The sequence below is a fragment of the Sinocyclocheilus grahami genome, unplaced genomic scaffold (assembly GCF_001515645.1).
Source record: "Sinocyclocheilus grahami isolate Dianchi unplaced genomic scaffold, SAMN03320097.WGS_v1.1 scaffold98.1, whole genome shotgun sequence".
NCBI lineage: Eukaryota > Metazoa > Chordata > Actinopteri > Cypriniformes > Cyprinidae > Sinocyclocheilus > Sinocyclocheilus grahami.
The window spans coordinates 4,126,206-4,150,108 of NW_015505277.1; the positions used below are offsets into that span (position 1 = coordinate 4,126,206).

At 36.5% G+C, this 23,903-nt stretch overlaps 2 protein-coding genes and 1 pseudogene across 6 annotated transcripts; all 3 read left to right on the forward strand.

Annotated features, from left to right (window-relative positions):
• The first annotated feature begins 1,347 nt into the window (after positions 1-1,347).
• On the forward strand, positions 1,348-15,627 carry LOC107588080 (tropomyosin alpha-1 chain). 3 transcript variants are annotated; one of them, XM_016276090.1, is made up of 9 exons: positions 1,348-1,641; positions 3,441-3,566; positions 10,372-10,505; positions 11,119-11,236; positions 11,663-11,733; positions 11,826-11,901; positions 12,128-12,190; positions 12,285-12,354; positions 13,862-14,871. In XM_016276090.1, the coding sequence occupies exons 1-9, from the start codon at positions 1,528-1,530 to the stop codon at positions 13,942-13,944; spliced, it is 855 nt and encodes a 284-aa protein (XP_016131576.1). In that variant the 5' UTR covers positions 1,348-1,527; the 3' UTR covers positions 13,945-14,871. The 3 variants fall into 3 exon arrangements, with proteins under 3 accessions (XP_016131576.1, XP_016131575.1, XP_016131577.1); XM_016276089.1 differs by lacking the exon at positions 13,862-14,871 and adding an exon at positions 14,891-15,627 and having other exon boundaries at positions 1,350-1,641; XM_016276091.1 differs by lacking the exons at positions 1,348-1,641; positions 3,441-3,566; positions 13,862-14,871 and adding exons at positions 5,908-6,395; positions 14,891-15,627.
• A 93-nt stretch (positions 15,628-15,720) lies between these two features.
• LOC107588079 (hematopoietic SH2 domain-containing protein homolog) lies at positions 15,721-19,581 on the forward strand. Of its 3 annotated transcripts, none has more exons than XM_016276086.1 (6): positions 15,721-16,343; positions 16,949-17,088; positions 17,227-17,316; positions 17,443-17,608; positions 17,875-18,108; positions 18,683-19,581. In XM_016276086.1, the coding sequence occupies exons 2-6, from the start codon at positions 16,964-16,966 to the stop codon at positions 19,214-19,216; spliced, it is 1,149 nt and encodes a 382-aa protein (XP_016131572.1). In that variant the 5' UTR covers positions 15,721-16,343; positions 16,949-16,963; the 3' UTR covers positions 19,217-19,581. The 3 variants fall into 3 exon arrangements, with proteins under 3 accessions (XP_016131572.1, XP_016131574.1, XP_016131573.1); XM_016276088.1 differs by having other exon boundaries at positions 15,721-16,298; XM_016276087.1 differs by lacking the exon at positions 15,721-16,343 and adding an exon at positions 16,456-16,545.
• A 982-nt stretch (positions 19,582-20,563) lies between these two features.
• LOC107588114 (ankyrin repeat and MYND domain-containing protein 1-like) overlaps positions 20,564-23,903 on the forward strand; it is a 17,229-nt pseudogene continuing 13,889 nt past the window's right edge.

Genomic DNA, 23,903 nt, shown 5'->3' on the forward strand with positions numbered 1-23,903 from the left:
CCATTTAGCACTTTGGGTCTCAACAACTCTAAATCAAGTGTGTGCAATTGCTTTATGTCAGACTTTATTGAACAAGGTATGAAATGAATAAAAAGAAATTTGTTTGCTTTAGGTATAATTAACCCTTGTACTAAATTATCTCTTAGATTTTTTTTACATTTACTTTTTAAAAACTTTTTTCTCCTCCTTTGAATATGAAGATTTACTTCTATACAGATCTCAATATTGTTTATTTAATGTTAAATTTTCAGTGGTTGCCAGAGATTTGATATAGGGTTGCAAATGCGTTCTGATAGGGGTTTTGTGCATTGCTGTGGTGGTTGCTTCTTACCCAATTAATAATTGCCCACATCCAAGTTTCTGTGTACCTATGGGATTTCTGGCCATTTTATTAGCCAGCAGAGTAAAATTACAAACAATAAGCTACTCACAGAATACAATTTTTTTTAATATTGATTTGAATTGAAATGATTTTAGAATCTCATACTAAAGCTTCTGCTAAGAAAAAAGGCCATTCCAATGTACAAAATGATCGGCCTAGTAACAAGACAAATGTCATCTGAAATGCCCCGAGGTCATTTTCAGTACAATCGGTAACTGAGACACAAGATGACACCAGTTGCGTTGAGTAGTTTGAATAAGCGTTGCCATGAACAACAGTGAATACTATGAATATCATATCGCAGAATGCTGCGATTAACCAATAAGTATTGAGTATTCCAGAGAGCTGCGTAATAAGAAAATAATAGCGCCTTCTCTCAGCAAACCACACAATTTGATGTATCATTTATGTCTGCTTAGAGTTAGGGGTTTTGAAAAGTACATAACCATAAATGTTAGTAATAATATAATTGATACTTGCCTTAGGATGAAATCATTAGACTAATTTTTTATGTATATCACCTACATTTCTAAAAAAAAAAAAAGGTTCTAAAGTGTTTTTTTTTTTTTTTTTGCAGTGATGCCATGTAAGAATCATTTTTTAATTCTACAATAAACAATTTTTTGTTAGTGTGAAGAACATTTTAATAATCAAAAGAACCTTTTTGGACAATGAAGAACATGCCATCAATATCGAAGAACCTGTATTTTTAAGAGTATTACAAGGAATTGCAATGAAAGTTCTTTCACACTTATGGACAATTACAGGGTTAAATCTGGACGCAGGTCCTATCTGCTCACCTCTCCATCACTTGGTCCTTTTTTAAAAACAATATGCACCACTCCAAATAAGGAGAAGTGCTTCTGGCTGTGTATGGTCCAGGCCATTCCTTCTCACAAGTGTTTAGATAGGGAGACGGGGAGTTGGGGAGGGGGAGGGTGTTTTAGACTTTGGTTGGGTTATGTAAAGCGATCCAGCATTGCTGGCAGCTCTTGGTTGCAGGCAGCATCAGCTGCATTCTTCTCCTCTCCTAAATCTCTTGCATCCATTAGTCTGACCACAGTTTCGACTGAAGGACCAAGAACTGCACTTCGTCCGTAGCTTGAATTTCATATTCAACCCAGATACTAGATCAACCTGCAACCATGGAGGCCATCAAGAAGAAGATGCAGATGCTCAAACTGGACAAGGAGAATGCCATCGACCGAGCTGAGCAGGCCGAGACAGAACAGAAAGCTGCTGAGGACAAATGCAAGCAGGTAAGAACTTAGAAATTCAGGTAGGAATCCAGATAGAGGAGAGTGAAGTGAAAAACGTAAGAGGTCCTAACAAAAGAGCTGGCAACAGCATCAGTCAAGGCTGTACTGTATGATTGTAATCAAGGAGAAGTGAGCCAAGACCTCATACTTGAAAACCAAGTATGCATTTGCGCTGCAATTCTGGGTCTTTCACAGCAGTGGTTATTATGTACAATTATCTAGGAATCCTATAAAAAATCTGTAAAAATCAAACCTGACAATGAACAATACTTTAAAGGCATTTATTAATATTGGTTAATGTAAAAGAACAATAATTGAATACATTCTAAATTAACATTAATCACGAATAATAAATTCTGTAAAAAAAAATTGTAAATTGGGATATTGTTATAATAGTATGTAGTTAATAAAAATATATTTGTATATATTATACTGTACTCTAGAAAGTCACTGTGGAAATCTTACTCCTCCTAATTAATATTTGGTTGTAAGTCAAACCATCAGTATGTCTGTCTTACACCATTTAGAACACTTACCCCTGGTTTCACAAACAAGGTTTAAACCTAGTCCCAGACTAAAATGCATATCTGAGCTGTTTTATCTGAAAGAAACTCGCACTGATATATTTTAAAATATATCAGTTCCATAGTTTTGTCTCAAGATGCACACCAGTAATGTTTTTTTTTCTCTCTCTAAGGAACATTTATAAAAGATACTTAAATGTCTGAATTGAACTATGGCCTAAACCTGGTTTAGTCTAAGCCCTGACTGTGAAACCAAGCCTTAAGGTTATAAATGGACAAGAGAAGTGAGGCTGTCTGGAATCCCAGGAGATTAACAGATGCTCTCTTAAACACAAGAACCCAGCCAAACTGATAGCCACAGATAGCAAAGTGTTTGTGAGTGTTTATCTCACTTACTGCCAAATGACAAGTTTACCTCAGACTAAAATTAAATATAGTTATTTCTGTCCAGGGAGTGGGCCTATGATTTCAATATGGGTTACCAAAATCTTTTCTGATATGTATTAATTAATTAAAATTAATAATAATTACAACAACGGTAATATTAATAATACTTACAACAACAGTAATATTAATAATTATTATTATTTAATTGTTGTACTCTTTAACACCAATAAAAACATGATAAATAACATGAATTTAATTATATGTAACATAAAATGCATAAACATGCCATTAATAATAATCATGTATTTTTTTTGTCTTTATTTAGACAGTGCAAAACAACCACTATACAGCAATAGTTATATTTATTATTACAATTATGTTATTGTTTTATTCTGGCATGAAGTCGTTAGAATACAACAATAAAAATAACTTATGTGTGATGAATATTACAATTATTATTAAGGTTATTATAAATTTTAATATTATTATTATTAAGGTCATATAATTAAATATAAGTCATAAAATGAATAAACTTTTATTTATATATTTTTTTGTTTAGGGTATATGCCTTAACCACTAGACTACAGCAATAAAATATAATTTTTAATCATTATGTACTGTATATATTATGAATATGTAAATATATATTTTAAATAATATTATGCACTATAAATATGTTTAATATTTCTCATTATTCATATTTTTCTTATTACAGTGATTTTGCTATAAAAATGTTTGATAATATTATGGGTGATAATTGTTGATAATACTCTCAATATTACTATACGCATTCCAGACAGATTTTTGTTTGGACATCTGGGATATATTCCCCTAAGTTATGTGTAGAGTACAGTGCTCTGATATGTTAACTCACTCTTCCTCATACAGCTGGAGGATGAACTGGTCGGCCTGCAGAAAAAGCTCAAACAGACTGAAGATGAACTGGACAAGTACTCAGAGGCCCTGAAAAATGCCCAAGAGAAACTGGAAGTGTCTGAGAAAAAAGCTGCTGATGTAAGTGACACATTCCTTTAGACTAGGGTTCAATGAAACAGAGTCAGACATGATTCCTCTATGATAAACAACTTGAGACATTTAGGCTTTGTTATGATGCTTTCACTTCCTGTCACTGCGGCTCTCATCCCAGGTGGTCCATTTCAGGGTCACGGCACCATTTCAAAGTGTTTCAAATGGGAATTTATAGGGCAATAAAAAGCTTTACCTCAATAAAACATGTAGACACAAGACATACATCTTTTAAAATACCTCTTTCCTCAGGTTTACTTTTGTAATGCCTTGAAACGGACACATCACTCACTGAAAAGATAATGTTCAAGTTTAAACACATAAATTAGGCACTTTTAAAGGAATAGTTCACCCAAAAATGTATATTTGCTCAGAATTTGCTTACCCACAGGCCGTCCAAGATGGATCCTCTGCAGTGATTGGGTGCCGTAAAAATGAGAGTCCAAACAGCTGATAAAAGCATCACAATAATCCATAAGTAATCCACATGACTCCAGTCCATCAATGTATGAAAAGCTGCATGTTTGTAAGAAACAAATCCATCATTAAAAGGCATTTTAACTTTAAACCATCGCTTCTGGACAAAATATGCGTCCAAAATCCTAACACTTCCACCAGTAAAAACATCCATTCCCTTTCACATAAAAATCCACCTATGTTTGTTCATAACTGTTTTGCGCTGTTTTTGCTTGTAAACAGCACTTGATCTGGGCATGTTTCTCTCCTGATTCAGACAAGACAATTTTTTTCACAACGTGTTTCACCTGTAGAAATGTGTTTGGCCTTGGAACGAGTGAGAAAATTGCCGTAATCACACATGGGCCTGAAGTGGTCCATCCTGTCCACTGCTCTGATAAGCTCGGGTTACTCCTCACAATGTGACCTCAAAGGAAATGACTGCATAGTTTGAGAAGGAAGCTGAGGAGGTGCAAATCGGTTGTTTGTCAGTCCTTAATGATTCCAGCATGAGGGTAAATCCATTTAAAGAGAGATGTTCTTCATGTTGTCGTTGACCACAAAAAACTTATACAAGACACACCGTGACACCAAACTTTATTCAATAAGAGGACAAATGCATTTTTGAGTAAGATTCATTTCCTGTAGAATGTTCTAGTTTTCTTTAGGCAGACTGAGAGGCCTGAAACTGGGGATACAAACACATTTCCTTGGAGCAGTGCCCTGAAAATGTGCTCCAGTCAAGTCTACCACATGTCATGCATTAGAGGAAACTGTAAACAAATTATACATCTGCATTCGCAACGCCAAAGAAGTAGGTAAGATACTCTCAATGAGCAAAGGATTTTCAAGTCCTGTTACTGATAAGTCAGTGAACAGCAGGGGAGACTGGGACTTCGGTTGCCATGTAGCAGCCCAGGAATCCCAAGAATGTAGCGAAAGCAAACACAGAGGGCCACACTCCTGTGACTAATTAAATCAATGCTCTGAGATCGCTGGCTCATCTTTAGAACAAAAGCACACTTCTGAGGAACGTGTGTCACACATGAAATGGTGTGTAACGTCGACGGTTTAATTGTGGGGGATGTAATTAAAAAAATTGCGTTTGATTGCTGTGTTGAATTAGCAAGTGAACTCAAAGTGGTGGCAAAGCCACAATATGCAGTGAGAAATGCATCATACCTTTTGACTACTTTGAATTTTAATTTTTAGAATTGAAATGAAAATCAAATGATTGACAAATTAAGGGGAAAAAAAAAAAAACATTTTGCAGTGTAAGATATTTTTTTGATATGCTGTAAAAATGTTTTGAAAGCTAATGTGAACATCTAAAATCTTATTTAAAAATATTATTTGAAATGATTGAATCAACCTGAATACGCTAAGTTACATCAGCTAAAGTATTTTTAATGGACAGGTCAGGTAGAAATAACAGTGTTTCTCAAATAAGGGGCCTCGAAAAACTGCCAAGAGGGACACAAGATGATGTTAAGTTATTTATAAGATGTTATAATATAACTTAATTAAAATCATAACAGCTAAAATCAAGGTGTATAACATGATTTTTATGTGACCCCTTAGCTATTAAACATACAGTTGTTGAAACATCTATAGAATTAAGAAATTCAAATTTATTTGCACATTACATTTCTGTTAAAAAATGATTTTACAGTGTAGTATAAAGTAATTTAAATATTTATAATTTTAACAAAATACGAGTAAATATAGCTACACCAAAATAGTACTACTTTCTATGGTTTAGAGTTGTCAAACTTTATACAAAAACGTAATTAACATCAAATGAGACTGAATTATGACTCAATGGGCGCCCCGCCCATAATGACGTCACGGGGACCTCACTTTTCCACAGTTGCGTTGAAACTTTTCTGCAGAAGCTCTGCCTCCTTACATTCTCTCACATTCCAATGACTCCATGAGACAGAAATAACCTCCAGCGAAGAAGAACCGTTTTGTATTGATCCGGACTGGGAAGAATTTGGATTGCACATTTCGTGTCGTTTTCACTCCTTTTTTTTTTTTGCACTGGCCATCCAAGTTCATTAGCATTCCGTTATTTTTGTAACGTCCATATATTTGGGATTTTATGTATTTATTTTTTATAGCCTTTTTGAAAAGTTTAGCGTTGTTTTTTTCCGCATCGTTTTATTTTTCCTGACCACAGTTTGTTTCGTTTTTTAGTAGTAAATATAATATAGTAAAGTATCAAAAATGACAGGTGTGACTTCTTTGGACGCAGTGAAGAGAAAGATCCAGACTTTGCAGCAGCAGGCGGATGACGCAGAGGATCGAGCTTTGGTTCTACAGCGCGAGCTGGACAATGAGCGCGAGCTCCGGGAGAAAGTGAGACAAATCTTCTTTCTTTCTTCTTGCTTATCGTCTTTACACTCTCCGGACTCTTCTACGCGCTCCCTCTGTGAACGCAGGCGTCTATAAAAAGCTCCCGGGCTCCTCTCAAGACTATAATTGTATGTTTAGGTGAACAGTGAGACCTGGAAGCAGACGTGAGGTTGTGGAACGAAAGGCGTTGGTCCAAAGGGACAGTCCGACCCCCAGATCTGCTTTTGGGCAGATGTTAGGCCTCAGTGTTTTCTCATGCGGGTTTATTACACCATTTTACCGTTGTTTGAGTTAATTTACACAATTAACCATTTATTTGTTTTAACTAACTATTGTTACGTTTTTGTCTTTATCTATCTATCTGTCTGTCTGTCTGTCTGTCTATTAATGAGATGTTTCTACCCCATCTTAAACCAATGGATTAAAATTGACTTTTTTTTTTGGTGTAACCTAATGTATTTAACTAACTATTGTTACGTTTTTGTCTTTATCTGTCTATCTGTCTGTCTGTCTGTCTGTCTGTCTGTCTGTCTATTAATGAGATGTTTCTACCCCATCTTAAACCAATGGATTAAAATTGACTTTTTTTTAATGTAACCTAATGTTTTCAGTCATAAAACCATCAATCCATCCATCCAATGAGACAGAAACACAAAGTAAAGTGGTAGTTATTGCATTTTTGGTGGAGCAATTTCTACCTAAACTGTTGGTGTAATCAGGTTCATTTGGACGTATTAAATAATATTTTTCAATAAAATCCCTTATTTTAGATGAATAATATGATGAAATCAGGAAGTTTTCCTTGAAGCGAAGATGCTTGTCAAGGAAGCCTCCCTCCCCCACAGTCCTTGGCGGATTTCCATTTTATGAAATCTTCTGACCCATCCCGTGTGGAGGACTTAATGTTCAAGCCGCTGTAAGGAAATACAGCCAGAACCCTTCAGTCTATCTCGTCTGATTTGAACTCGCTGGTATGGAACTGTAGGAAATGGGAATGCTCTCCTGTTTTGGTTTAGACAATGAAGAATTGTTAGATCTTTCATAGAACTCAAGAATTAGATTTTGCTGTATTCAAGAAAGACCCAAAGGATGTCCCATCCTGAGCTCCCAAAGGAACTGAGTCAGGATGTTGTCTCTTGTTCCACACTGGAGTTTCCTGTGGACCCTCTTCGTATTCAGATGACCATGCAGATATGCATGAAGCTGGCACTGCTTAAGAAAAGTCCCGTTCTTCAAGTGTTTGTAGACCAATAGTGCGTCTATTGTCTAGGACCTGTTGACTTTTACATTTAATGGAGATCTTCAGAAATGTTAGGGAGGTTGTTGGTCACATCCTTCTCCTACATCAACTTCCTTCTTTCCCTTTTGTGGTGTCGAGTCATATGTTTGTCATACAAATTTTGCTGGCTTTGCTTTAATAAGTGGGAGTTTTCCCACCCTTAGTGTGACAGAATGCTGCTGGACTTGGTCATGACGTGACCAATGGCCTCTCCATGATGGCCCTAATTTATGTAGGTCAATTCAGAGTGGGGTTAAAAGTCAAGAACATGAGCAGAAACATGTGAAGCCTGAACAAAAACCATTAGGCTCCTCAAATTTGCATCGACAGGTTCCCATGGTGTTAGAAATGATATCAAGACCTCTTTTGCATATATTTTTAAAGTTTAGTCACACAAGTGGTCACTTACTTTACAATACTCCAACAATCTTCTGCTTTTCTTTGCATTTGGTTAGAAATCACAAATCATTTTGCATCAGCATCTTTTTCTTTGGCTCTTTTACCAGTAAGGTTTCTAATATGAATTTGAAAATGAGCCTTCATTTCCTTCACTTCCTTACTTAATTGGCACTGTTCGTTTTCATCCGATAGTTCTTATTTTCATAATATCAGCCCATAAAAAGGTCATTACACTGATAGGGTTTGTCTCAGTGTTTGCTCAATGTCACATACTGTGCAATAGTACTGTGCTTCAGGAAGTCGACAGCAGTCACAGGTGATTCCCCCACATTTCAACCCTAAATGTATAATTGGATACGAACGCTCTAACAAGATCTGAGTGCACTGTGGTTTAAATGGCCCTGGGAATCCATAGATTTGGGAATGTCGCCATCTCATATCACACATATGGATGTTTGGGTTTGTCTTGTACATGATGAAATGTTCAAGGCTGCGTCCAGACAATTCTTGATTACATGTGTTTTTTTGCTATTCTTTAGCTTTTAAATCTTTTGGGCACTTCACCACTAGCATTCTCCAGAGCTTGTTTTACCATATATGGCTTGCATTTAAAGCAGCCAGGGAACGCGGTGACTAAGGAAAGGGCATGGCTCATGAGGGAGTATCCTGACCCCGAACTGAATGATCATTTTGGGAGGGGAGAGGATGTGGAGTGTGTCCATTTCCTGTGCATTTTTCTCCTCCCCTCTCTGGCTCTCTTTTATTCGAAAGGGGGTCAGCTTCCTACTCCATTGATGTCTTGGTTGAATATGTGTGAATAAATGTTCATTTGACCCCTCGGCCCTTTCTTTATTGATGTCAATATTGAATAGCATATTTAAATGGCATTTTGTGAGATATGAAGTCAAATTGCAAGATACAAACTCGCACATTGCAAAATATAAAGTCCTATTTTGAGATACAAAGTCACAGTTATGAGAAAAAACTTGCAATTACAAGAAATATGTTATATCTTGAAATAATATCTCGCAATTACAACTATATTTCTCATAATTGTGAGATAGTTGTATTGTGAGTAAAAAAGTTGCAATTATGAGAAAAAAGTCACCATTCCAAGAAATGTTTTATATCTTGAAATATAACTTTTTATCTCGCAATTCCAACTTTATTTCCCTTAATTGCGAGATGAAAACTTTTATTTTAGTCACATTTACAGTTGGTTTGAAAGTTATTGTCAATGCGAGATATAAAGTTGCAATGTGAGATATACAGTAAAGTCACAATTATGAGAAAAAAGTTGTTATTATGAGAAAAAAGTTATATTTCTAGACATAAAGTCACATTGATCACTGGTGTGGTATTCACCTTATTTTTCCCGTAAGAGTGGGCATGGCCATTTGTAAATTGAATGTCTCTGGCTTCCGGTGTCATCTGTTTCGAGCTAGTTTTAGCTATACAAAATAGCTCATTTTGCTGCTTGATATTGCAAACTGGTGTTTCTTACTATATTATTTTAATGTATTGTCTCGATTATAAACACACTGGCTTGTAGCACAAACAATTTTACCATTTATTGCACTTTGTTATTCTTCTCGTTATTTCACTACTGCGGATAAGGAAGCAGAAGACGAACATTTACATAAAACAGCTTACTTCCGCATTGAAAAATAAGGTGGATAAAGTGTGGTACGTCAGCCTTGATCTACCATTCACGCTCCAAATAGTCCACTGGACCTTATAGAAAACAGTAGAGTAAAAAAAGAGTCTGTAATAGCAGCTCTGACTCAAAACAAAGATGCGTTCAGAAAATGGACGATTTGCTCTTTTTTAACTTTTTCCCTATGTCCTGTTATTCTGTCTCCTCTTTCAAACCTAGATGCAGTTTCCTGGCTGTGAGATTTTCCTACCGTTCTGAGAGAATTGCGTACTCGCTCAGTTGAGCGTCTACACTGTGAGAGAGCCATGGTGATATCTGTCATAATTATAGCTGCAATTATCAGTGCAATAACTGGACGGTCTTGCTGTGAGAAATGTCACAGAGGCACTATTGTGCTTGTTCTGAGGCCAATCTTTGTTTGAGTCACACCGGGTGGTGGTGGTCGTAAAGGGTGTAAAAATGTTTTTTTTCTACTGCAGCTGATTGTGCTTTGTGCAAAAAAACTGACAAAAATAATGTCATCGTCGGAAGAATCCCCACACACATGAAAAAATATGAAAACATTATTTTATATCCCACATGCATATTTTTGTAGACGGTATATAATTGTATATAAGTAACCTTTGACCTTATTTTGTCGTCAGGCTGAGGGTGATGTGGCGGGTCTGAACCGCAGGATTCAGCTGGTAGAAGAGGAACTGGATCGGGCTCAGGAGAGACTTTCAACTGCACTGCAGAAACTGGAAGAGGCGGAGAAAGCAGCAGACGAGAGCGAGAGGTTAATGGAAACCTTTGATTTATAAATAACTGTGGAAGGAATGAATTGCTGTGTTGCTTTGGGTACAAACTACATGGTTCTCTCGAGTGAAGACCTAAGAGGGTGGAAACAGACTTATTGGCTGTTTTATTCATGGTTTCTACCTTTTATGATTTATATATTTTTTTTTAACATTTAAAAACGATTTAAAATATTCATTTAATATTTAAATAAATATTAAAAACTAAAAATATGATTACTAAATATTTCAGAACTGAGCTAAAAGGAAATTTCCCATGAATTTTCAGAAATTCCTTGCAATCAAAATGTTCCATGATGTTCCCATGCATTGTTCAAACTGGTTCACAAATTGTTTTGAATGATTCATTAGAAAATCTGTCTGAATCAATGTTTAAAAAAAAAAAATCATATACAGTAATCACAAACAACTGGAAACCTCATGGAAATTCATTGGTCAGTTCCCATTTCCAGATTTCATTACCATGGGAATGCTGTTGATTATGAAATAAAGCTCAACCATTTTTTTTGTTGATCTGCAGCATATTAACTGAAGAGGTCATCAATAACATCTCCTATTGATGACCTAATAACTAACAGCTTGTTTCAACTTCAGAGGCATGAAGGTAATCGAGAACCGTGCCATGAAGGACGAGGAGAAGATGGAGATCCAGGAAATGCAGCTGAAGGAGGCCAAACATATCGCCGAGGAGGCCGACCGCAAATACGAAGAGGTGAGTTACAAGTAGAGTTGGGCAATGTCTACCAAATTGGCATCGGACGATGTCTACAGTGAAACATCGTGATGGACGATGACATCGGGGGGCGGGGTTAGGGGTGTGCCCGAAACGTGAAACAAATACTGCATTATACAGAGCCACTAAAAGGATGGCCGCTTGCTAGCGGTAGCCTGTTGGATTACAGTACATGAAAGTTCACTTAGCACATACACAGAGTAAGGAGAAATGTCTGATAGGACGATGGCGAATGATTTGCAGATCCTGAGCACCAATGACAAACATCTAATCTTGTCAAATGTGAGGTAAGTACTGCGGCTCCATAGTATAGAGTCCGTGTTATCGCGGATCTCAAAAGTGAAAGTGAAAGTAAAATGTGTGTGAAGTTTGAAGCTCTTTATCTGAACGCCATCTTTGCTATAGGTGGCCCGTAAACTGGTGATTCTCGAGGGGGAGCTGGAGCGAGCTGAGGAGAGAGCCGAAGTCGCTGAATGGTATGCCTATTCTCACATTTTTAAGTAGACTAAGATGGGAATGTTTGTTGGTTGACCAGTTAAAACATTGTTTTCTTCTCAAACACTTCCAGCAAAGCTAGTGATTTGGAGGAGGAATTGAAAAACGTTACCAACAACCTTAAATCCCTAGAGGCTCAGGCAGAGAAAGTAAGTCAACATCTTTCTTTTATCTGTTAATGTTCACAAAGTCACAATTTCAAACCTCTATAATAATCATCGCTCGACTTCAGAGCCTGATAATTGCTTTGAAACTAAAACACAGTCATTTACGGTTAAAGTTCTCACAAAACAATAGCTCTAAGGACAATACCGAGTTTATTCAATGCTGACAGAAAATGAAATAGATTTGCTTGTCTTTGTTTGCATGTTTCAGTACTCAGAAAAAGAAGACAAGTATGAAGAGGAAATTAAAGTTCTTAGTGACAAGCTGAAGGAGGTAAATGCGGCAATAAATGAGACAAGGGTCAAAGATAAGCTGCCCTTTTTCACCCCCAAATGTCTTTTTTCAACGTCCCTGTTGTTTTTTTCAGGCTGAGACCCGCGCAGAATTTGCAGAGAGGACAGTGGCCAAACTGGAAAAATCCATCGATGACCTGGAAGGTACGAACACTGTAATCTGTGTTTTAACTGAGTTCTTTTTAAACAAGTTTACAGTGGAGCCAGAAGTTAAACTGAAACGGTTTAGCAATATTGGGGAGTAACTAAATGAACATAGAGAGTCTGCGTAACTACATTTTGTAGAAGTGCAAGTAGCTGTTTTCAAAACACTGTATTGTAGCTTTTCCAGTAATTAGCAATGACTACTGTTGTAGCCGTGTAGCATGACAACATGTTGATGACTTCCAGTGCATCTGTTCGTTCGGATGATTTTCTGAAGTAAATTACTTTGTTCAAATAGTTTATTTCAGTGAAGTTGTTCATAAAGATTCACAGTAGCTGTTTTCAAAGCAGTGTTACTTTTCCAGGATTGAGATATTTTCTCCAGTAAATCGAGATTAGCACAAGAAAAAACATAGGGAAAGATGATTCATTTTAGTTTGATTGGTTTGGTTTGGGCAGTTGTACAAATGGCTTTGTTTAGAAGCAGCTAACTGATTCATAAACAAAACTTGATTGGTTTTGGTGGTCCATTTTAATGAATCTCTTCACTCAGAAAAAAAGAACTAGTTCAAAAACTAGATTTGATTTATTTGGGTGGTCCATTTTAGTGAATCACTTCATTCTGATGGAATGAACTGATTCAAAAACTAGATTCGATTGGTTTGGGAGGTTCGTTTTTTGCAAATGGTTTCATTCAGTCAGAATTAACTGGTACAGATGGAAAGAACATAAATTAAAATATATTTTACTCCTAAATATATTTAATATACTAAACTATATTTTATTTGTAAACAATGATGCAGCTAACAACTTTTTCAAAAGGGCAATTTTTGACTATAGTTTGACTTGGCAAGCAACACTTCACACTAAACTGTTCTTATGAAAACTAAAGTGAAGGTAAGGAATTGGCTAAATGAACTTTTCACCTTCAGAAATGACCAGTGGCGAAGCAGGACACATTGAAAAGTCTTGTGTGGATGGGATGTGTACAGGTCACAGGCAGGGTCATGCTCCCTGTCTGTATAAGGGCCATACAATCTTTGAAACACACAACACCATATTGTATTAAAGTAATTATGTCAGAGTTCCGGCAAGCTCATGTTTCAGCTGCTTGAACCTTTCATTGGAAGATTATATATTCGGCTCAGTATATGGAATCGGTTTGAACAAGCCTGGTATAGCTTCTGTCCCAAGAGAAATAAAGTATGTCTGTTTCTTACAGCGCAAAGTCAACTCTTTATGAGACCAAACTCTGCATTTGCTTATTAAAAGTATATATGACTAGTAAAAGTAACTAGGGAGCATATCTTCTCTGGGCCAGATGGAAATTTACAGTCATTGTTGGTTTGCACATGATTTTCTTATATTGTTCCAGGTAGAACATGATCTTCATAGCAGGTTTAGTCTTCATATATCCATTAATTTCTTGTCTTTCTCTTTTTCATTTGGTTTCTGTCCATTGCTGCTTCTCATCCTTCGCTTTCCTGTTTTTCCTGCCAATCTTCAGATGAACTCTATGCTCAGAAGCTGAAGTATAAAGCCATCTCTGAGGAGCTGGACCATGCTCTAAATGACATGACCTCCCTGTAGATCCATCTCTGTTCCACTCTGCTGCACCTCCTGCTATCTCAGATTTCTAGACACTTTCTTCACGTTTGCTTCAATGTGCCTTCGCTAGTTTCAATAAAACACTCCTGTTGTTTCATTTCAGCCTGTCATTCTTGTTTTAATTGTTAATGATTCATTTTGAATATTGGGAAGGGTCCCTACAGTGATGAAAATCCTTGAAATATGAGGACTTTTTAGACCTAGATGAAATATTTTACTTGCTTGTAAGATAAGACGTAGCGATTTGTGAGCGAATTGTTCTCGAATCCAGTGTTCCAATGTTCATTGACAAATTTGTCTGAATGAATCATTAGTGAATCTGCCTGAATTAAATAGATTTTTTAAAATGATTACCCATTAATCACAAACAACTGGAAAGGTCGTGGGTATGCATTGGTCATGGAAATTCATTTCTGAAAAAGTATCAGAAATTGAGAAATTTGGGATCTTTACACAAAAACAATATCAGACTCCGTAACTAAATAACAACATGCTCAGCTTAGCCCAGCTCTCAACTCGGTAATATTTTTAAATGTAATATTTTAAAATATATATATCTATTAAACATTCTTAAGTTTCCTACTCCTCTCTTCCATATAATATTCTGATGTCCACAAAGGTGAGGTTACATTCCGCTCTGATTTCCCACTACTGTATTCATGTAATATTTTTTTTTACAAATATTGAATATTTTACTAATCTTCACATTAGAAAAGTTCTTCTTTAGACATACACGCCATTGTAATTTCATATTATTACTAACACACTGACCATTCAATGCAAGCAAATGAAAATTCGATGTTTTTCACTATTGTGTGGTTGTGGATGAAGTGCACTAAACTAAGACTGTAGGCCTATTTTCACGTGTGTACAGTATACATGTTTACAGCAGTAGCGTCTAACTAGTTCTTTTCATTTTTGCTTTTAGAAAAATTATCTACTGCAAAAGAAGAAAACCTCGGAATGCATCAAGTTCTGGATCAGACGCTTCAGGAGCTCAACAGCTTATAAGAGACGATAAGAGAGAACGACGTCCATCTTGCAACATTCCACAAATACTCTCCTTCATTCCAACTCGCAATCTATTGAGCCCCATTTTCTCACCGAATAGGCGAATAATTTAATTTTTCTGAGGTATTTCTTTTGCGCTTTTAGCCAAGTTGGCTCGGTATCGCTACTTCCAAAAATAGCCAAAAAACCTGAGGTGCCGAGTTTTCCCACTAAAACAACGTTATAAGTAGTTTAACAAATGTCATACCGCATGGAAAGTGAATATGTTAATATGCTGAGCAGAAATTCACTTGAAGTTGCGCATTCCGGTCAGATGAAGACGTTAAAGATGGTGCTTTCATTGCAGTGTTTCTCATGTACATCATGCGCTCTATCTGCTGGCCACGTGATGCACTGCAGCAGTACATTCCTCCATTGATAATACGATGGTATATTTGATATGCACATGACATGTACCATGGCATATTTAAAAGTACCTGAATAATTTTGTGGAACCACAACATAATGGGGACCAAAGAAATATTAGCTCTTCCCTAGAATTTCTGTGAATGCGTTGTTGCTTTTTTCCTGTCAAATGAGTATTTTCAAAATGCCTCAAACGTTTCTTTTCCACTTTCTGTGTAATAAATTTTTATAAAAAGCCTGTTTGTGTTTGATTATTGTCCAGAACAGTCTAATTACACGAGCTTCATATTTTTACAGACTTTCAAAATGCTTAAAGCTGCTTCGTTTTTGCCTATTTCTCCTGCGGCGCCTGGGAGAAACCTTTCACGCAAGAGTGGTACTTGATACAGTAAATGAGTATCAGTATATGAGCACCTGACGCAAAAAAAATTATTTGAACCATTCTGAACTGTATATTAGGTGAACATACGGATCCCACCACAGCGAAGGTTTTGCTCATACATATTAATTAAGGCACGTGACGTTCTCCGAGCACACCCACCTGATTTGCTGAGAGGCAAAGGTTAAACGTGCATAGCACAACTAGCGGGAAGTCCGGGATAATTCATATTGATTGCGTTATGTCGAGCAGGCTTTCCTGATTCGCTGAATGACTTGCCTAATGAATATTAATTAGGCTGTGTTACTGGATGATTCAGGAAAGGGAACAGGACGTAATTAATATTCATGATATCAAGTCAAACGCCATACTATGCCCCGCGCACAAATCAACTGTACTCGTCTGTAAACTGATTAATATGTTTTTACCAGACACCGACTGATGACTTAAAGTATAAAGCGTTTAGATATTAATAGTTCATGATCTGAAATGTGTCGTTGACCTTTTGCTTAAACCACACCCAACACAACACTTTTAACAGGTGAGGTCACGTCAGCTGCCGTCACTGTACTGTGTGCCTCGCCAGGTGAGTTACGCGTTATGAAAACATTACCTTTTTCTATATATTATTATGTATAATAGCGGCAGTCTTTTAAAAACTCCTTTACGTCAACTATGCATTACGCAGAATATAGACTAATGTTTAAATATATGCAAATGAGCGCGCTAAAAGTAATGGAACTTCCATATTTAGTAAATCAACATTAAACTAGTTTGGTCATTTAAGAGTGAGTAATCAAGATTTTGTGACTCATTAAACTACTGATCAGTTTGACAGATTTTAAATATGTGTAACTTCCTGAATGTGATATATGTTCCGCTTTAATTTAACTTAAAATGTAATCCTTATGTATGCATGCACGTAGTTATTTATTTATTCACTTATTTATATCTGTTGACACTTTATTGTTTATTCTAATCTCTGGAGAGTTCACATAGATTAAAAAAAGAAAAGAAAAGGATTTTAATTTAAACATGTTCATCATAGAAGTGGTGTATTTAAGTCATTGTCTGAATGAATAGTATTTTAATGTATTTTAAAATAATTTGGGACACAAAATTAATGTCATTGGCGTATATTCATGTTGTTAAAAATTTACATTTTACCATCCAAATTATTTGTGCATTTAGGACACACTGGATGTCATGGCTGCGCCTTTACCACATGACAGCAGTAATGCAGCATTCGACTGGTTCACTGAATTCCAGCGCAGCTGCATTTTGAAGAATGGGATTGTTCCAGAATGGTTCCATGGAATAATATCCAGGAAGTAATGGATCGAATACTGTATTATGTTACAAAACTAAGCATGAATGCTCAGACTATGTCTTATCATGAACACAATGACATCATAGAGCAGAGAATCAGGTTACTGATATCTGTCAGATAAAATACTTCTTTATTGTAGGGCTGCGGAGGATATGCTGATGTGCAAACCTCCTGGTTACTTCCTCATTCGTGTTAGCGAGAGCAGGGTGGGTTATACATTATCTAATCGGTAAGTCTGTTTCATCGTGGCCATTGTTGTCAGTAAATAAACTTCACTATAAGGAAGTTTGATTCACAAGTACTGTACATGAATGACTCCACGAATCAAAGGGTCACCTATAAATCTTTCTCCTAGAGCTGAAGATCGCTGCAGACATTTCATGATTGACGTCTTGCCAGATAACCAGTATATTATAGTGGGAGAAAAGACACGCTTCTGCTCCCTCCATGACTTGGTGGCCTTTCATCGCAGAAACCCCATTCTCCCCTACAATGACTTGCTCACTGTGGCCTGCGAACAGGTATAGAGTTACACAATAATGTAATAACACATTATAAAAATATCTATTAGAAATACCTAGAAGTATAGTCCCAGTCTCTTATAACATTTAGAAAGATTTTGACATCACAAAAAATTATATAAAGATATATAATATTAAGGTTTGTTCACTTTTGCATTGTTAAATAGTATAGGGGAAAGAGGAAAAAGAGTCAATGTTTTTTCACCATCAACATGAATCGTTATCTTTGTATGTCTGGTCTTTTTTATGGTCTCATTTGTATGCAGGGTGGCAAAAATAACTACGCTGAGTTGTTGTTTCCTCAAAAGAAAGATGTAAACCCTGGACAGGTTGAATGGATAAATTGTTCAACTCCAACACATACAGCTCATTCAAATATCTCTGAACACAACCCGACTTCGCCGCTCCAAAACGAATCATTTACGCTACCTACAAGTCCTTCTGCGAGACTGTATCCCAGCTTGGAGATGGAATTGAGCTCTTTGAATCTACAGAGCGCGGTAATACAGCATCAACAGATTATGTGATTATATTTATAAAATTACAAATTATATAATTGTCTTGTAGTTAAAAGAATGGCTCACCCAAAATTGAAAATTTACTGAAAATGTACTCACCCTCAGGCCCTTTCAAGATGTAGATGATTTTGCTTCTTCCTCATAACAGATTTGGAGAAATTTAGCATCACATCACTTGCTCACCAAAGGATCCTCTGCAGTGAATGGGTGCCGTCAGAATGAGAGTCCAAACAGCTGATAAAAACATCACAATAATCCACAAGTAATTCACATGACTCCAGTCCATCAATTAACAGCTTGTAATGTGAAAATCTGCATGTTTGTAAGAAACTCTCATTCTGACGGCACCCATTCACTGCAGAGGATCCATTAGTGAGCAAGTGATGTAATGCTAAATTTCTCCAAATCTGTTCAAAACAAACTCATCAACATCTCGGATGGCCTGAGGGTGAGTACATTTTCAGAAACTGAACTGTTCATTTAAAAGGACAGTATATGTGATTGTGTTTTAAGGAACAGGTTGTTTAATGGCTAATAATGGATTTTTTAAATTCAGGATCAGCAAACAAAGCCTATTCTAAAGCCTAGAACAATATTTAAGTCCAAGCCACCAAATGACACCACCATAGCTGACACTCCACCACAGTTACCGTCCAGAGCATGCTTGCCAAATCGCCAGCAAGCCACCGCAGAGGCTGACAGATCGCAAGGGTTGACACTGGTAAGCTCTGACAGACATCAAATCCCACCCGACAGACCTGTTGAAGGCCATACCCATCAGAAAAACCAACAACCCTTGAAACCGGTGGTCATGGGCCTGGCACAAATTAAGAAAAAGCTTAAAAAGAACCGCTCCAAGGATCACATGTATGAGGAGATCGCTCAAGATGCGTGTCAGGAAAATGCACCTTTTCCTGCTTTGAAGAGCAGTAACATGAACCCTAAACAACTGGAGGAAAATGACTATCAGGAGTTACCTGAAAAATCCACAAATGTTGGCCGTCGGGCATCTGATGGGATTCCCAACTTTGCAGATAGAGCATTACCACCGGAGTACCTAAATCCACCTCCTTTTGCACCTGGCTACTAGATAAAAACATAAAGATGGGTGGTTTTACTCAGAGCATTTATTTGATTGTCATTGTACTGTAAATAGCGTGACAACATCAGTCTCTTCGTTGTGATGTTTTTTTTCCACTATGCTTCATTTCAATTTCTGTCACAACACATTCTGGACAGAGGATTGTCATCTGGAAAAACCTGTTGGACAATGTAAAATATTTTAATACAACAATGACAGAATGTGTTGTGCCTGTGGGCATGAATTTGAATATACTTCCAGATTATACTTTCTAAAATCTGGCACTTTACATATCAGGAAAGAAAAGAAAAAAACATTGTAAATATTAGCTTTTTACTGCAGTTGGTCAATAAATGTACAGGTGATACAAGAAACCCAAGACTACCATGTTATTTCTTCCAAATACCTTGGAGTACCATATAAATACCGCGGTGCATGATTCTGTTGGTCATTTTGCAGGTTTAAGCTGGTTTAGCTAGACTTCCAGACTGGCCTTAAAATGAACGGATTAGCTGGTAACAAGCGCCAAAACTCCCTCTAAAACCATCAAACATGACCTAAGACTAGGAGGTATTTGCTATCGTGTTGCTTTTACATCTTGGCCTTTAATTATGTAAAATATTGTAATATATTTATGTACTGTTGGCTATTTTTATATGATAATTTTAATCTATGAATGTATATTTAGTCATTTATTTAGGACATACACTCAATAATTATCACTAAGTGACGCACTTAATTGTGACAATGTTATATTATACATGATTATTCTTTTAACATTTATTGCAAATATTTACAAAATATATTCATTCATCATTTAGCTGGTCTATGATGGTTTAGTTGGTATTCCAGGGCAGGCTGGTCTAAAGTATATTTAGCTGGTAAAAGCACCCAAACCATCAAAATTGACCTAAAACGAGCAAACCACCTTTTTTTTCTTCTTAGGAGTATCTTAGTCTTTATTTTAGCTCTTTATTCGACAGTCTCAGAAGATCATTGATTCTTAATTAAATGTTCATCTTTCTGTAAGGCCACTCAAGTGCGTTCAGCCACTTGTAATGTATAACCTGGCGCGTTACACACCTATGAAAACAGATTAATTATGTAGTAAGTTATTTAAACAGACATTATTAGCGCAGATATGGATGTGCGTGGGCTTGTGTGTGAGAGAGAGAGATTTGAAGAGGGTCGCCGGCCTTTGTCATGTATGTTATGTCATGAATAGACCATCTGGAGTACCAGCTATCTTACAGAGGAACCGGCTTAATTGCAGTTAATTTAATGAGGACTTTATTTTCACCTGAAGTGTAGCATTTGTGTTTATGACATGAACCGAATAAGAAGGATAAAACAGTAATGTGGGGAAGAGAGAGTTTTTGTAAAAGAAATGTAGGCCTACATGGCATCCAGGAATGGCAGGATGGATGTAATTATGAGGGGGGATTCGTGAATAACCTGAAGCATGGCACTGGTGTCTTTACATGGCCAAATGGAGAGGTATGTTTCACTTCATATATGTAACATGATAACATATAATGGTCTGTTGGTTCTAAGATAGTTTTAAGTTATGAACTCATTATTACACATTAATGGACATTGTTGCACAAACATGTTTGATAAACGATTATACAACGTAATATTAAGTAGCTCATTTTAAAAACATTCAATATCACTATTCAACCTGCCAGATCTTGAGCGCATCTAACAATTCAAATCAACATTGTCATAATTTTCACAGTCTGCTGAATTTCTATTCAGTTATTTGATAAAAATACTAAATAAAAAAAGAAAAATACATTTAATTTTTTACTAATTTCAAATATTATAAATATTATTTTAGCCGTGTGAGGCTTGAGTTTTTATTTGATAATTTTTAGTCTATTTTGTCCATTTTCCATTCATTGATTTGACATTTTCTAAAAATAAACATTGAATAATAATGTTTATTGATGGAAAATTGAAAAATAAATGAATGGAAATGAAAATAAAATGTGCTCAGAAATGTGTGAAGTTGGAAAATCTCTCTCTCTCTATATATATAATCTAAAAAATCTAAATATATACATATCAGGCCCTTTTTGTCTATTTAGTTTTGTCTTTTTAATTTTTCCATTCGTTGATTTTCAGTTTTCTATAAATAAACATTAAATGCTAATGGTTATTGATAGAAAATTGCAAAATCAATGAATGGAAATTAATAGAAAATAAACCACCTCAGATAATATTTAGTTGTAGAATTTAATATTTAAAAAATATTTTTATTGCTCCACTCTTCTCTGTAAACATCATTGAGTACTTTCCACTTTGACGCTAAATTATTTTCATGTTTTATTCAGTTCTATAAAGGTTCCGTTTTTAAGGATTATCGTCATGGGAAAAGCCTGTATTCCTGGCCCGATGGATCCAAATACATAGGAAAGTTTTATTTGAACCGAAAAGAGGGATACGGAATACAAGTTTTCCCAGATGGATCATCTTTTAAGGTGAATAATTCATAGCTCACTAACAATAAGATTGCTTTTATCAAACAATAGATACTGAAAGATAATCTCTTCTACTCATCTACAGGGTCTGTATCACGCTGATGAACGCTTTGGCCCTGGGGCCAAATGACATACCCTGATGGGCGGCAGGATGTGGCTCTTTGGCACAGAGAGAGGTTACTGCAACTCTGCACCACACTGGAGGACGGCTTCAGTCTAGAGGACTTCCCGGAACACATGACCAGCCTGCCAAAGACACACCTGAAACAACCTCAACTTCCTCTTGATGTGGAGTCAAGTAGAGACACCGATCAGGGTCTGTCAGAGGACGAGGACCGTTTCATCCTGCCTCCAGACATTGAGAGCTACACCACAGATTCAGACCATCTGCCCGTCCTCAGGAGTCTACGCCAGGAACTGGACCTTCACTTTTTTGGTACGAGTGACATCAGCACAGAGCAGTAGTGACAGCCTTGCTGCTACAGCAGTGTATGAATGCACACATTCAGAGACACAGGTAAGATGAATGTTTTGTTTTATTTTATTTTGATTAATTAGTACTATTAAGATTTTAAAATGTTTCAAAATATTATTTTAATATTTTAAATATTGATTTTTATTTGTTTATTTTGAGGTATATTTAATTTTATTTGCCAGACAATTTAATTTTATTTAATCTTTTAATTCATTAATTAATATATATATATATATAATATTATTATTATTATTATTATAATTTTTTTTACCTTTATTTTATCCATTTCATTTTTTTCCACTCGTAGATTTGAGACAGACACATTAGAATATGAACATGGCTCAGTTTGGACCCAAAGGTCCCTTGGAGCTGAACTCAAAGAAGCTGATCAAGGAAGCTTCATGTGGTGAATGCAGGAATGTTTTTCCGAATCCTCAGAGATGGAAAAGTCCATCCTGACGTGAGTGATGCACGGGGACATACGGCTCTCATTGCAGCCACGGTAAGCTTCAGTTTTAGCAAGATACAAGCAAGATCCAATCTAACTCAGTAGAAAATGCTCATTTTAAATGCTTCTTGGCATGTAAATAGTGACTAATATTTGCCAGAAGGTGGCAGCATTGATTTTTATTTTTCAAAGGAACATTGAATAAATGGATAAACTACAGGTTTCAGATCAGTAATAACGATCCACAATAAATGCATGCTTACTGATGATCAATGAGGTTTGTTGTGTGTCTGTGTTGGTTAATTGTCATGTCGATGTCATCCACATGCTGCTGGACAGCGGGGCTGATGTTAATAAGTTAAATGATGAAGGCATGTCTGCTCTGGCTGTCTGTCATGTCCTCTACTACCCACTTCAGTCTTTACATAAGACGTTGGCTGAGAGAGTGACACAGAATATCAGCCCAGAGTCACAGGTAATAATACAGAGAGGACGTTAGGGATTCATAATGGGTTTTTTGGTTTGCTTGTTTTTCAAGCATTGTAAGTCAAATAATTTTTCTCCTTCTTTTCTTGCTCCTCCCTTTTTTCTGTCGGTTACGCTAAAGATTAAGCCTTTGGAAGCCGTCTCCCATGAATCTTCTCCATATCCAATGACAGGAACACCCAAAGATGAAAGCAGCCAAGAGACATTTGAGACACCAAGAGAAAGCAACCAAGTTGACCAAAGCCTTGAGCCAGAGAACCTCAATGACCTGGAGAAACTTGAAGCTCAAGGGCAAATAAGTGAGGATATAAATTAAGATGAGATAGTTCCTCAGCCTGACCAACACGAAGGCCTCAGCAACTCTGAGGAACCTCAACTTCATTATCAAATCAATGAAAATACAGACCCAAACAAGGAGATAGTCCTTCAACTTGAACATGAACAAGACAGACAGAAGAACCGCATGTTATAATCATGTCAAAATCTATTCAAGTCTTTGATGATAAAATCCCATTGGGTTCAGTATCATGGCGAGAGAAGGAAGCAAAGACAGTAGCTGACTGAGCAAGAGGTGACAAATCTGGAGACTGATGAAAACTTGGAGAGGAGCATCAGATCAGATGATCCTACCTTTGATTCTGCATGTTCTATAACTAGTTTTCACATTGATGTCACAGAGGAGATCCTGCAGAAGAGTGCTGAGATCCTGTGCCAGACAGGAACAGTGACTCCAACAGACACCCAGGAGACAGTCCGGAAAATTGCACTCTTGAAGAGTTAGTAGACAAATTCCTACACTTTTTT